At 37.8% G+C, this 16265-nt stretch overlaps 1 protein-coding gene across 2 annotated transcripts in view; it reads right to left on the reverse strand.

Annotated features, from left to right (window-relative positions):
• LOC306993704 (cellular tumor antigen p53-like) overlaps positions 1 to 16265 on the reverse strand; it is a 75504-nt gene that overhangs the window by 53303 nt on the left and 5936 nt on the right. For both annotated transcript variants that reach the window (XM_079603707.1, XM_079603706.1), the window contains exon 5: positions 13350 to 13536. In XM_079603707.1, coding sequence (XP_079459833.1) covers positions 13350 to 13536 — 187 coding nt within the window. The remainder of the gene's footprint in view (positions 1 to 13349; positions 13537 to 16265) is intronic.

A 16265-nucleotide genomic window follows, 5' to 3' on the forward strand; every position in this document is an offset into this window, starting at 1 on the left:
TATCAGCTGACCCCAAGTTTACTTTCGTCATTGACAGACAAAAATGAAAAGCCTATCAGTCAAAGCTCAGCTTTAGGAAGGGAAGAGCCAGAGCAAGAGAAAAACAAAGAGAAAAAGAGTGATGCTGATGAGGAGAGAAAAATAATCAGTTGTGTGACATGGTTTTAAAGCTATTGTTGTCTATTTTTTTTGGCATTTAAAACATCTTAAAATGCACATATGTAGATCAGAGAAATCAAAATTTTCTCGGGCCCCCGAACACCCCTAACTAGTCTACCTCACATTTGGGACCTCAGTGATGATAAAACCCTGCCATCTGCATGTTAATGAAACTAGTTAATTGTGAGCGTTAGACCCTAACCCAAAGTGTTACCTTTTTTTAATTTATTTTTTATCATACCCTCATTGGGGGCTGAGCCACAGACAGATTCATACTGGTCACACACATTTCACTTCAGAGAACCAGATGTATATTTGTATTGATGATTCTAATTTGATTATTTTATATCCAATTGTTGATATTTGTGTTTTGAAAAAGTTTTTGATTCATGTTTTGACTCCTAACCAATTTTCTACATTAAAATTTGTCTTTTTATGTGGGCTAGTAAAATTCATTTCGGGCTACCAAAATCTGAAGAGTGCCTGCCCGAAGGGCTACCAGCGATTTAGAAATTTTGCGAGCCCTGATAACAATTATTTTTTCTCTTTTTTTTTTTGAAAACATAAGTCAATTTAAATTGTAATCCTCTGCGCAAAAGTTCAGTAATAAGAATTTTGGCCTAATAGTTAATTTACTTTGAAAACTTTGATGTAGGCCTATATAGCCTGTATATTTTTATTTATATAGGCTAATTAGTCAAGTCAAGTCCTCTTCATTTATGCTTCTAACTCACAATGTAGATTGTTTCAAAGCAGCTTTACAGAAATAAACGTATAATTTAAGGTAACAATTTTTTTTGGCTTTATAGCGGTTCTTGAATAAAGATATTTTCCAGCTAAAGTTAGTTTTGATTGATTCACTTTCGTCGTAGTGATCATTTGTTATTAAATTAGGGGCCGCTAAGACTACACCGTTCTCTCTACACAGAAACGCGGACCTGCGATAAACGCTGATGGCGCTCACGTGCACATCAATAATTAATTCTAGTTATATGCGTTTGAATATATATGCGCAGGTTTGTTCCCTGCAAGCAATGCCTAAACAAACTACTTGTCTTAAATTGATGCAGAATTTTATTTGATCACTTCGGGGTAGGTACGCGAGCCGAATTTCCCCACAACGCTTTCCCTATGGAGGATCCCTTTACCACTCTACAGATAGAGACTAGTTGGCACTTCAGCACTGTGTTGTCACCGGGTCCAGGCTAGTGTTGTCACGATACTAGAATTTCTAACTTCGATACGATACCTTGAAAAATATCGATATTCGATACCATTTTCGATACCACAGAGAAAAAAACTGCCACAATATTAAGGGGGTAATTTTTTTTATTTAAAGCTAAACATGACACTGAGGTATATTTTACATGAACAAAAATGTCCTGAGTTCTATCTGTTAATATTTTTTAATTGGACCAGGGCTAACATGACCCGTTGTATTTGTATAACCTACTGTTATCAAAGATTAAAATATAGCCTACTGTAACAAAAAAGCACTTAACAGCATCAAATTGGAGGATAGAGTGTCAGTAATGTATAATAATAAGATTAAACATTAAATTTTCAGTTAAAGGCATTTCATTATTGAATTCAGAGATGCCATTGTCTAGCTGTTTAGTTTAATTAATATCTGTGTAATCAAATTGATGATAATCACTAATGAAGGCAAATTGCAGAATTAAATAATAATTTTCTGAATAAAGTTAAATAGGCACAAGTTAATTTACATTTGACCACAGTTAAAATATTTACTTGTCTAAGATTCCTCAGTCAGATTATGTTAACTTTAAGAATTACGGTGAAAAAACGAGACAACACTCATATCAACAACAATACTAGGCCATCTTGGTTAATGTTTCAGAAAAGTTAAAATGAGAAGAGTTACAGTGTTTCCTTTAGGATTTTTTTTTAGCAGTGGGGAAAGGTCTGTCCAAACAACAAACACCCCTGATGCTGAGCGTAGCCTATGGTTGCTAAATGGTACCCCTGGAGCCTGTTCCTTAAGTCTTTTAAATTAAAGTAAATTTTCAAGTAAATTAACTTGTGCCTATTTAACTTTATTCAGAAAATTATTATTTAATTCTGCAATTTGCCTTCATTAGTGATTATCATCAATTTGATTACACAGATATTAATTAAACTAAACAGCTAGACAATGGCATCTCTGAATTCAATAATGAAATGCCTTTAACTGAAAATTTAATGTTTAATCTTATTATTATACATTACTGACACTCTATCCTCCAATTTGATGCTGTTAAGTGCTTTTTTGTTCAGTAGGCTATATTTTAATCTTTGATAACAGTAGGTTATACAAATACAACGGGTCATGTTAGCCCTGGTCCAATTAAAAAATATTAACAGATAGAACTCAGGACATTTTTTGTTCATGTAAAATATACCTCATTGTCATGTTCTAGACTTGTTATATTTAGCTTTAAATGAAAAAAATACCCCCTTAATATTGTGGCAGTTTTTTTCTCTGTGGTATCGAAAATGGTATCGAATATCGATATTTTTCAAGGTATCGTATCGAAGTTAGAAATTCTAGTATCGTGACAACACTAGCGTACATTCTCTAAGATTATTATTCACGTCGGCACTAATGATGTTCGACTCCACCAGTCGGAGATCACCAAAAATAATATTAAAGAGGTGTGTGAACTCGCAAGTACTATGTCAAGCACTGTAATTTGCTCTGGCCCCCTTCCTGTTCGCAGGAGTGATGAGATAGTTAGTAGATTGTGTTCACTCCATGGCTGGCTGTCTGGGTGGTGTCCGCGAAATAATATAGAATTCATAGACAATTGGAAAAGTTTTTGGGGCAAACCTGACCTGTTGAAAAGAGATGGTATTCATCCCTCCTGGGATGGTGCTGCTCTTCTCTCTAGTAATTTGGCTCATAGTCTTAGAGCTAAAACATGACAATCTGGGGCTCAGGTCAGGAAGCAGACAGACTGGCTTAACCGACCGTCTGCTAGCGGCCTCACGTCACCAAGGTCAGATAAATCACATCACATAGAGACTCTTTCACCTAGATCTCATCATATAGAGACTGTGTCTGTTCCCCGAATTTGGTAATCCAAAAAACTTTCAAACCCATCTAAGGTTAAAAATTTAATTGATGTTCAACAAATAAAAAACAGATATAATACGGATGAGCATATGATAAAGCTTGGGTTGCTGAATATTCAATCTCTTACTTCAAAAGCGCTAATAGTTAATGATATGATTTCAGATTATAACATAGATGTGCTGTGTTTGACAGAAACCTGGCTAAAACCAAACGATTACATTGCTTTAAATGAGTCAACCCCACAAGATTACGGTTATAAACATGAACCCCGTCTGAAACGCAAAGGAGGAGGTGTTGCTGTAATTTATAGTAATATTTTCAAAACCACTAAGAAATCTAGTTTTAAATATAATTCAAATTATATTTTGTATAATTGTTGGTGCTTAATGTAAAAATATATAGTGTAAACGATAAATCATGTTTGAAAATTCTGCTGGCTACTGTATACAGGCCACCAGGGTACCATATAGACTTTATCAAAGAATTTGCGGACTTTCTATCAGAATTGGTATTTGCTGCAGATAAAGTGCTAATTGTTGGTGATGAAGATGCATTGGGATTGGCATTTAAAGACATTGTGAACTCAATTGGAGTTAGACAACACGTGTCAGGACCTACTCATTGTCGTAATCATACTCTAGATCTAATACTATCACATGGAATAGATGTTGATGCCGTTGAAATACTGCAGCAGAGCGATGACATCTCAGATCATGATCTAGTCTCGTGTAAATTACATTTAGCCAAGGCTGCAAAGCCGACTCAGTGTTATAAATATGTTAGACCGATCACTTCTGCCACTAAAGATTGCTTTATCAATAATCTTCCTAATCAGTTTCATCATCTCAGCATCCCGGATAGCTTAGAAGAACTTGACATTGCAACAGAAACTTTTACAGGGTATCTGCAAATTTTTTAAAGTCAAATTTAAGGCTTTTTAAGACTTTTTTAAGACCTGAAGAAATAAAAATGAATACCGTACATTAGGGGTTTGCAATATTAACAAAAATATATCTCGATATTTTCAAAGTTTTGTTGATAATAATCAGATGATATTTTACTGATTTTGTACTGGTACCATGGCTGGTTTAGGCCTGTTGTTGACAGCAGACTCACAAAGATATTCATATTTAACATATTCTATCTATGCAGTGGTCAGTTCACAGTAGTGACTGAAATAAAAAAAAATATTAAGGGGCAATATTTGCCACCTTAAATTGATTTCCAGGGGCATTTTCACCTAAATATGGAAATTATTTCTAAACGTATTTAGAGGTATGCATTACCTTTTATGTCAAATTCTAACATTCAAATTAAATTCTATCAGAATAAGACCGTACCACTGTCAAATTAAATAATTAAATTAAAAACCATCCTTGCAGTGCAGAGGTGACACAGAAGCGGCATCCGAACTGGCATTACTATATTTACACTTAATTTGCAATTGCATAAATAAAGCTATTCAATATTTAAATATGAAATATTTTATAATTTTAACATTTTAATTAAAGGGTACTTTAAATATGAAACTAAACCCGCCAGTAGGTGGCAGTAAGTCACTGTCTTAATAAGCGAGTTGTTGGAGTCATATTCAACCGATTTGTTCAAACGGCCGATTCATTCATTGAATCAAATGATTCGTTCAAAACGCGGATTTCAGTTTTTAAAAAAAGAATCGCTGTCTGTTGGACTACAGTTTCATTATAAAATTCTCGTCGGCGAAATAAAGGGGGAAACAAACAATATTGACAATATAAAAAGTAACACACAATGTTAACTTTATTGTTAATTTAATTGTTGTATAAAATAAATAGCACATTTGCAATTGAGCACAGGAAAACGGCACACTTGCTTGTGATATTCTAATATAACAACATAATATAATATAAATATAATAAGACAAAAACTAATTTGGGGACATACCTATAACTGCACTGACACATCACGCAGTGAAAGCAAGCATGAGAGACAAACGCGATGTCAGCTCGAACTCGCGGTGCCTCGTACGTAACGTTAGTTAAAACAATGATTACAATATCATCATAGTTCATAGACAATCCTAAGCACAAAGAATGAACTTACTATTGAACTGACATTTACTCGTTCTCTTATCCTCTCCTCTAGCGTGCTCCTCTCGCTGCCGTAAATGACGCGAATTGTCACGTGAACAAGCAAATCCACAAAGATAGAATAATAAAAATAATACGTACGCTAATTAGATAGTTTTCATTTGGAAAGCATTTAGATACGTCGTCAAAGTGTCATCTAAAATTTAAGACCTTTCATAGGTAAAAATAAGACTTTTCATAAGTAAAAATAAGACGTTAAGACTTTTTAAGGCCTTACATTTTAAATATCGAATTTAAGACTTTTTAAGGATCCGCGGGGACCCTGCTTTTAACTCTCTCTTTTCCAGCACTTTAGACACAGTTGCTCCGTTGCGCTTAAAGAAAATAGAAGAACATAGTCCAACGCCGTGGCACAACGAGCACACTCAGGCCCTTAAGAGAGCAGCCAGAAAAATGGAGCGCAACTGGAAGAAAACAAAACTAAAGGAATTTCGGATTTCATGGAAAGAGAGCTCGATTGCTTACAGAGAGGCTTTAAAAGCTGCTAGATCTGCTCTTATTTTTCAACCCTATTAGAAGAAAATAAACATAATCCTAGGTATTTATTTGAAACAGTGGCTAAACAAACGAAAAAGAAAGCTTCAAGCCCAGAAGTCTCCAAGCAACACAGCAGTAATGACTATGAACTTCTTCACTTATATAGTAGGTAGTCAATCAGAATGCCTATTACCGCCGCGCCAGCCACCGCCGCAAAACTACCGCGGTAAAAATAATCCAGTCACATTTCAAAGTCATTTGCGAAATGACCGCCAGGTAGCGCAGAGGGACACTGTGCAAAACAGCAGCTATTGCCGTATTTTGAAATGTAAGCGGTGTTAATGTCAATTAACAGTAAGGATGAAATACTATAGAATTTTTTTTTAGGACAGAAAAATAGAATCATAATTTAAAAATAGAGACGAGAACAATATAGCCTTTATTTCATACTGTACGCCTAGACGTCGGTGGGCGACATAAAGCCTATTGCCCGTTGGGAGCAGCGTGATAAAAATAATAATAACAAAAATAACAAACAAAAATAAATTAGGTGCAATGAAGCTGATTATTTTTTTACGATTCTATTGAGGAATGAGACAAATGAAGAGCGCTTCTCTGGAGAACACTGGAGAAACCGGGCATTTCTCAGTGAGTAAATTCATGGCCGAGTGGTAGAACTTAAATATCGATAATTTGGATGACACGGGTTCAAATCCCGAACAAACATGGACTATTGTACATTTTATAATAGCCTATTAATGCATTTCATAGCCTATTATTAATGCAGACAAACAACAAACAAAAACTTTTTTTTTTTGGTTCCTAGCCTATAAAGAGTTTGTAAAAACATGGTTTTAAGCACGGTGCGATTTGCGAGGGGGGGCGGGGATTTCCTTCTGGTCTAAACATCCCTGCTTCTGCCGAATTATTTTAATCCCCCCTCCCTCCACAGTAATCAATGCTATAAATTACTTTACCATTAGACCATATAAAATATATAAAATAAAGATATGCAACAGGCACGTTTAAACGACAAACAATAAAAGCAGAACCAGTTTCAGTTACGTCCAGTGGCCTTAATGCAAGCACGGCTTTCAAAATGTCACAAAGCGTTTTGAGATTATTGTGAATGAAATATTGAAGTTTATAATTAAGTATTTTGGCACACCACGCCGAGTGGCGCTATCCACTGTTCTAAATTCGGGTTTTATTCTGGCATGTTGAATTAGTGTTCGACGAACGCGGCGGCGTGTTCATTTGGATTTATTTTTCTCATTACATCTAAAATAACTTTGGCCGTAATAGGCTACTCCGTAATTTTTTTGTCATACAGATAAGAGTAGAGTAGCCTACATCATTCAAAACTGTAAACTTGTATTCATATTAGGCTAACAGCAAAAGTTTATCTGTCGTCTCTTAGCTCTGTCTCCGGGAACTGCGCGTCACAAAAATGAACCGAAAGCCACTTGCCTCCGCTCAATCACGATAAGAAATCGGCTATGTCTAAGGCCTTTAAATGTCCAAATATTTAATAAATGTTATCTGATTAGGTAAATCGTATGAAACTGAGAGGTGCAGAGGGTCTACTCAAACATGTTTAGCTATCATGCGAGTGCTTACCAATGAGGAAAAGACAAGGGTGAAAATCTCACTATAATTAAATGTAGTCTAGGCTAAATCGCCCTGAATTAAATTGTAAAAACAGATCAGATAATTTATTTGTCGAAATGTTGCGATATTGTTTAATTTAAGTTCATCATTATTCTATAAATGTTATTTAGTTTAGCAGCAGCACCACGACGCACTGTGGTTCGAGATTTATATAAACAAAATAATAATAGCCAAATAATAATTCACAAATTGCGCACCCTGGTTGTAAGGATCCAAAGATCCCCGTGGAATTTAACATTGAGTTTAACATTTTGTTCATGACAACAAATGAACATGCGTTTGAAGATTGTATTTAGTTTTGCTTGGAAAAAGCTGGCTCAAACCGAGGTAGCGTTTTATTTCTTCAATTATTGAAATAATTAAATGATTAGTAATAAACTTTTATAACAGAAATATTACTACAGTAGCCTAAATAATTAAATTCTTTCATTATCAACACTTTTGGCGCTTTTCCACTGCATGGTACGGCTCGGTTCGGCTCTGTACGGTTCGTCTCGGCACGGAACGGTTCGGCTCGCTTCGCTTTTCCACTGCGTGGTACGACTCGACTTGGTACGGCACGGTTCGGTTCGCTTTAGCTCGGTTGCTTTTCCACTGCAGTTAGTACCGCTTCAAAGAGGGTGGGACTGATCGTTAATAGTTGCCGCCTCTACTGGCTCGGTTGTCACTTTTTCGTTTTTTTAATTTGTCCCTACACAGTTTGTAGGTCCGGTGGTAGCCGTGTGCGGCTAAGAGCTATTTACTTCTTGGAACACTTTTTCATTCCGTGTTGCCCCATCCAGCTCTCGCCGGATCCGCTCCTCTGCAACCAACGAGAGGAACGTCTGCACCTCGTCCACTGACCACGATTCAGCCATTTCTTGTTTGATTTTTTTTTACTTCTTTTGTCAAGTAAATACTCTAAAAACAGGTGCTACTGTGTTGTCTGGCTATTTAAATCTAGCGGGTTTAGTGTCTCGTGTCGCAAATACAATGACGCTGAAGTGACGATTCTGTCTGACCAATCAGTGATCTGCAGTGTTTTCACGTCACATTTAGTATCGGTACGGTACGCTTGGAACCTCAACAGAGGTGGTACCATTTAAAGCGAGCCGAAGCGAGCCGTGCCGTACCGTACCATGCAGTGGAAATGCGCCATAAGTGAGCCGTACCGTACCATGCAGTGGAAAAGCGCCAAAGCGTGCCGTACCGAACCGTACCATGCAGTGGAAAAGTGCCATTTAATGCTAATGTCTAGAATTTGAATTGGTTTTAAATCGGTCTCAAGCTCAGATCCCTGTGGGGGGTTGGGGGTACAGGAGGTGTTAAATGTTCTGTCTTTCATATGCAGAGTGAGCCTGATGACCAGGCAAAGGCAAAATACTTTTAAGGATAAATCTCTCGATGTGTCCAAATGGAGGCCCTATTAAATTATAAATATTGTAGTTTTATGTATTGTAGGCTATTTAAAGGTTTTTCACACACAATTTCAGTTGAAGTGTTCAATCCATTTGTTTCAACTGGTTTTGTAGAGTTTGAAAATGTTTGAGCAGTGTGTTTGTCACCAATCTGGCATTATCTAAACATGAACTATTGAAGAAATGCATTCTTGCCAACTAAACGAATGCGATGAGCAGCAGATACAGAGCTCTTTTATTCGCGATCCACCTCGTTTTATTGTAAGGTGAATTCAACAAGACATTCTGTGTTTTTGAAGCAACAAAGGCTAAATGATTTGTTACAGTTTTTTTTTTTTTGTGATTTGTATGATGACACATAGCATTATCAGCTGTATGATGGGTTTTTACCCTGAAATGTTTAATTTCGAGAAAGACCCGGCGCGCGCAGTGAGGGAGATTAAATAACTAAAATAAAAGAGATCCAGCGCGAGAGAGAGGCGAAGAAAAACGCATGATCTTTATTTTGCTTTGGACTATTTTCGTTTTGTAGACTAGCCTACTGTTTTAATTGTTTATTTAGCTGCAATTTCTTTGGCAATACAAATTTAAAATGTCGCAAGAATAAGAGTGTGTTTCTTACTAAGAAAATAAACTAACTCGATGCAACTCTATTTAAAATAAATAAACTGCCCCGACACTTTATTTTAAACCTTGAAATGTCCAGGATCTGTTTTTAAAAATGTCTTCCTTTGCTATGACGGGTATCAATGTAAGTCATCTCAATTTCGTGAATGATTCACAAAACAATAATTTAGCAGATTAAAGACTAGCTTCATCATTTTCATTTTCTGACGCGATCGGCTGACAATCTTCCTTCATCAGTTTTGTCGTCTGTGCAGCGGCTCTACTGTAATGCAGCAAATGTATGTTTGTGCCATTGATAATTAAACACAACGCTTGACTTTAATAAACAGTTACATATCTAAGCATCAAGAATGGTAAAACATTTAACGCTGTCAGCCAAGGCTAGTGAGATTCGATCTCGGATCGCTTGAAGCTCCGTGAAGCTCGTGCTGTTGCGTTGTCCACAGAGCACAGAGGGACAAAATTATAACTATGCAACCGTCTAATACAGTATCGCATCAGGAAGTGCATTGTAGTCTCCCTGAGGGAAAATTTGATTCATTCATTGCTATAGGAGAGGAAGAATTTTGCAAACTCGTCAAATCATCTAAATCGACAACTTGTATGTTAGACCCTGAAAGAAATGCTTCCAGATGTCATAAATCCTCTTCATAAATATCTTTAATTCATCTGTCTCTAGGATACGTACCCTTTAAGCTAGCTATGATTAAACCGCTTGTTAAAAAAAAGCAAATTGATCCTACAAAATTAATCAATTACAGGCCGATCTCTAATCTGCCTTTTCTGTCAAAGATATTAGAAAAAGCAGTATCCTCACAACTGTGTTCCTTTCTTGAAAGAAATGATATCTGCGAGGATTTTCAGTCCGGATTTAGACCGTACCATAGTACCGAGACAGCTCTCGTTAAAGTCACAAATTATTTGCTCTTATCGTGGCTGTATCTCTCTATTAGTATTACTTGATCTTAGTGCTGCATTTGACACCATTGACCACAACATCCTTTTAAATAGACTCGAACATTATGTTGGCATTAGTGGAATTGCACTAGCATGGTTTAACTGAGCTGTTCACTCAGTACATGCTACCATTTGGAGATATCATTAGGAAAAATGGAATTAGCTTTCACTGTTATAGCGATGATACTCCTATATTTCTTCAAAACCTAACGAAACCTACCAATTCACAAAATTAACAGAATGCATAGCTGATATAAAAAATTGGATGACTAGTAATTTCCTTCTACTAAATTCAGAAAAAAACAGATTCTAATTATTGGACAAAAAACTTCCAAACGTAATAACCTAGAATACTGTCTAACACTTGATGGCTGCTCTGTTAAGTCTTCGTCGTCGGTTAGGAACCTGGGTGTGCTCTTTGATACCAATCTTTCATTTGAAAGTCACGTGTCTAGTATCTGTAAAACCTCTTTTTTTTTTCCATCTTAAAAATATATCTAAATTACACCAAATGCTCACATTGATAAATGCGGAACAATTAGTGCGTTCATGACCTCATGGCTAGATTATTGTAATGCTCTACTGGGTGGTTGCCCTGCACACTTAATAAACAAACTACAGCTAGTTCAAAACGCAGCAGCTCGAGTTCTTACCAGAACCAGGAAGTATGACCATATTAGCCCCGTTCTGTCAACACTGCATTGGCTCCCTATTAAACATCGTATACATTTTAAAATATTGCTGATTACTTACAAAACACTAAATGGTTTAGCTGCGCAGTACTTGAACGAGCTCTTAACGCATTATAGTCCTTCACGTCTACTGCGATCTCAAAATTCCGGCCAGTTAATAATACCTAGAATATCAAAATCGACTGCTGGCGGTACATCCTTTTCCCATTTACCGGTAGCTCCAAAAATTTGGAATAGTCTTCCTACCATTGTCCGGGAAGCAGACACACTGTCAGTTCAAAGCTAGATTAAAGACACATCTCTTTGACCTAGCATTCACATAATACATTATAGACTTCTATAATTCAATGTTAGGCTGCATAGATTAGGCCAGCCGGAACTGGGAACACTTCCCTTTAATCCTGATGTACTCGTTACATCATAAGAAGAATGACATCTACGCTAATTTTAGTGTCTTTGTTTATCCCAAGGTTTTCCTGCAGCCTGCCGGATCCAGGCCGTATCCAGATCTGACAAAGGACCTTCGCCTGGACCCAATGACAACGCAGTGCTGAAGTGCCAACTAGTCTCTCCCCTGTGAAGGATCCCTTTACCATTCTACAGATAAAGCGTTGTCGGATAATTCGTTTTCGCGTATCTACCCCGAAGTAAATAAAATTCTGTATCAATTTTAAGGCCAGACAAGTAGTTTAAGGTTATGCACATATATTCAAATGTGCATAACTATAGAATTAATACTTAATGCACAAGTGAGCGCCATCAGCGTTTCTCACAGGTTCGCGTTTAAAATCTGTGTAGAGGGAACGATGTTGTCTTAAGGCAAGTGCACACTTCAGGATTTTAAAACGTCGGGCTGAACTGTGCAGTTCACACTACATGACTTGCTCTCTGTGAAATCAGGAGTGTTCAAGTTGTTGAGCTGTTCACACCACACGACACAACGTTATTGATCCGCAACAGGAGGTAACTCACTACACGAGGTGACAACAACTCTGTCAGCCAACGATTCTATCTTGTCTACAAACCACGTTTTATCACGAAGAAATCACGCGATAAAACGAACCAGAAATTACGCAATACAGCACGCGCGCCACTACCCAGCGAAGAAGAACACAAGTGCACAACACGCGAGTCTTTGTTTGAATATGGACGTCAGACAGAAATTAGTGCTGCAAACTGTTTGCGCGATGATTTGCTCTGGAAAAAATAATAATAATTCCCATAGACAGTATATAAATGGTATTTTCCCAGTGACCTCAACCCATGCCTTGCTCTGATTGGCTGTAGCTTATGGCATCACATGTGGTTGAGTCGTGCGACAGCTCCAGATATCTAGCATGCTAGATATTTTTCTGGGCTCGGCGACGCGTCCGCGAGGCGTCTGCGAGCGTCTTTGATGCGTTGTTGGCTCTTTCATACTAACAGATTGGCGAGCGTTCATCGGCCGCTAATCCCCCGCGATTTGCACGCGATAACAACCCGACCTGTCGGCGAGCTCAACGATTTGCAAATCGGGCTTAAAATCCTGTAGTGTGAACTAGGCATTAGCGGCCTCTGATTCATTTCCATCGCAAGAATCATTAGTTATTAAATTAATCAAAACTAACTTTAGCTGGAAAATATATTTATTCAAGAACCGCTATGAAGCCAAAACAATCTCTGTTACCTAATTATCCGTATATTACTGTAAAGCCGCTTTGAAACAATGTACATTGTTAAAAGCGGTATATAAATGATGACTTGACTTGACTCTAGTACTTTATACATCTCTGATACTGACTGGCATTGCTGACTTTCTAATATCAACTTGTTCAACAATATCAACCGCTCTTATATCATCTTATCGCATAATTTTAGTGCGCCTCATTTGAAATTCAGAACACGCATGCTCATGCAACATTCTATAAGACGAGTCCAGGTTTGACATTATTTTGTGATTTTTTTTTTCTCTTCATCTTTTCAGCTCTTCCCTAAACAGCCTTTTTTAGCCATTTGAGAAGCTTGCTAACTTTTAAACATGTTTGTAGTTTTATGGTTATACTTTCCAAATCGTGTGATGCATACTTTTTTTTGCCCTCTTGCCAACTAAACTTCCATTGCAACTTGGCAAGTGTATATGCATTTCTAAAACTCACAAATTCAGCTGTATTTAAAACATACAAACCTTCGTTATTCTCAGCGACGCTCTGGTGGTGTGGGCAGCGGATTACCACCTCAGAAACATGCTCCGATTTCTTATAAATTGCTGTAGCTCTCAGCATAGCACCCTTGGGTGGTTCTCTACCCACCAGCACATCCACAGGACATGTTTTTGCAAGCTGACAGTACAGCTTATTCAGTAGCTGAGAATACTGTGGGAGAGAGAAAAGCGGAGAGTTACAGCCTTATCTGTTGGGAATGAGAAGGTAAATTTGAAATTTGATCAGAAAAAAAACAAACCTTTGCAATGAATACGTTAAAAAAACAAAACAAAAAAAACAACAACTTTTCTTCCCACTCGTTTGACCTTAGAAAGCCAAAAGTTTAACATGCTAGCGTAGCTTTACATTCTGACATGCAATTTGGACAAAATTTTACCTAATCTATGCAAGGTGCTCAGCTTTGCACAAATTAGTTTTACATACAGACTCGTAAATAGGATTAGGGGGGTTTTTGTTAGGATTTCATCAGCATGACAGGCACAGGGCAGAGAATTTCTCTCTATCAGGCCATGCTTTAACCTTTTTCTTGCCAATACACAGGGTGGGGTGTTCCGATAGATCGGCTACCGATCGCTATCGGACGATAATCACTTCTAATGACTGGATCGACGATTTCTCAATTTGTCGATCTTATGCTGACGACGCATAAAGACGTGCGCCTGCTGTGAGAGGTATGGCATGACATGCTCCAGCTGTCTCTGTCCGGCGTGAGTAAAAAATTTTCTTCCATTTATGTCTAAAATATTAGAAAAAGTTGTGTCCGCTCAACTGAGCTCTTTTTTGCAAGAAAATGACATCTATGAAAAGTTTCAGTCTGGATTCAGGCCGCACCATAGCACTGAAACTGCGCTCGTTAAAATCACTAATGATTTACTTTTAGCTTCAGACCAAGGCTGTATCTCAATACTAGTTTTACTTGATCTTAGTGCTGCGTTCGACACTATAGATCACACAATACTCTTAGATCGACTACAAAATTATACTGGCGTTTAAGGACAAGCATTAAGCTGGTTTAGATCATACTTATCAGACCGCTACCATTTTGTCTATTTAAATGGAAAAAAATCGATCATAACTTCAGTAAACTATGGAGTGCCGCAGGGATCTGTGCTAGGCCCTCTATTATTCTCAATATATATGCTGCCACTTGGAAATATTATAAGGAAACATGGAATTAGTTTCCATTGTTATGCTGATGACACTCAATTATATATTTCATCACGGCCGGATGAAAACGCTAAATTATCAAAATTGACAGAGTGTGTTAAAGATATAAAAAGCCGCGTTTCCACCGAAATTACCCGGAACAATTTGTCCCAGGAACTTTTTTCCCAGGAACTTTTTTTGCCCCAGACCGGTTGCTTTCTGCGTTTACACCGCGGTCTAAAGTACCGGGAAGATTATAAACTGCGCGCGACTGCTCCTCCCAGTCTGCGACGCACAGTAATCAGTTTTGAGCGCCACATTTATAATAAGTATGGAGGAGAGTCAAGCTGTGCTGTAGTTGTGTTTGTGATGTATCGCGGACATTGAATGAGATGGCTGGGACGAACGCGCAGAAAATTTCCTGTTACAATACGCTTAATAAAGCCTGAACCTCGTCGTCGTCTGTCCAGTCCAGCTGTTTTTTTCTTTTTTTTATTAAATTCCATATTTGCAGACAGACAACTCTTAATGCATGAAGCCACGAACCGCAATAGATTTTTTAAAATGCTTGTTAAAATAGAATGCTGCGTGGAGTCCTCCAGTCAAAATGCGGCGTGAACACAACCAATCCGCATGTTCAGCGCACAAGTCCCGCCCCCGAAAGTTCCTGAACTTTTAAAAAGTACTACCTCGCCAGCAGGGACTTTCGGAGGGGGAAATATTTACCCGGAACTTCGTTTAGACCCAGGTTCCTGCGGTGTAAACACACCGAGTACCACCCCAAAGTTCCTAGTTCCTGGGGAAAGTTCCCGCGGTGGAAACGCGGCTAAAGATTGGATGACGCGTAATTTTCTTCTATTAAATCCAGACAAGACGGAGGTACTACTCATCGGTTCAAAAAACCGCCCACAAAACCTCTCACAATACAACTTTAACATAGTAGGATGTCCTGTTACTTTATCCTCTACAGTAAAAGACCTGGGTGTCATACTAGACTGCGACCTGTCTTTTAAAAATCATATTTCATATGTTACAAAAACGGCATTTTTCCACCTTAGAAACATTGCTAAGCTACGTAATATGCTGTCAGTTTCTGATGCAGAAAAGTTAGTTCATGCATTCATGACCTCGAGACTAGATTACTGTAATGCTCTATTAGCTGGTTGTCCTGCATCCTCAATAAACAAGCTACAGTTAGTCCAAAATGCAGCTGCTAGAGTTCTTACCAGATCAAGAAAATATGATCATATAACACCGATCTTATCATCTCTACACTGGTTACCTATAAAGTTCCGTATTAATTATAAGGTATTGTTACTGACTTATAAAGCCCTAAACGACTTAGCTCCAGTTTATTTAACGGATCTTCTATCGCCCTATAATTCATCGCGCTCTTTAAGATCGCTAAATTCGAGGCTTTTGGTCATACCTAGGATATCTAAGTCCACCAAAGGAGGGAGAGCATTCTCACATTTAGCTCCAAAACTCTGGAATAGCCTTCCTGATACTGTTCGTTGCTCAGAGTCGCTCTCCCAGTTCAAAACTAGATTAAAGACGCATCTCTTTAACCAGGCATTCATATAAATGTTTTAATCTTACAGTTAAATCCGGCCTCTAGTTCATAACCGCCAGAGGAGAACTGGCCCCCGACTGAGCCTGGGTTCTCCCAAGGTTTTTTTTTTCTCCATTAGGTCACCTGATGGAGTTTTTCGTTTCCTTGCCACTGTTGCCTT

This window comes from Phoxinus phoxinus (genome assembly GCF_949152265.1).
Source record: "Phoxinus phoxinus genome assembly, chromosome: 2".
Lineage (NCBI taxonomy): Eukaryota > Metazoa > Chordata > Actinopteri > Cypriniformes > Leuciscidae > Phoxinus > Phoxinus phoxinus.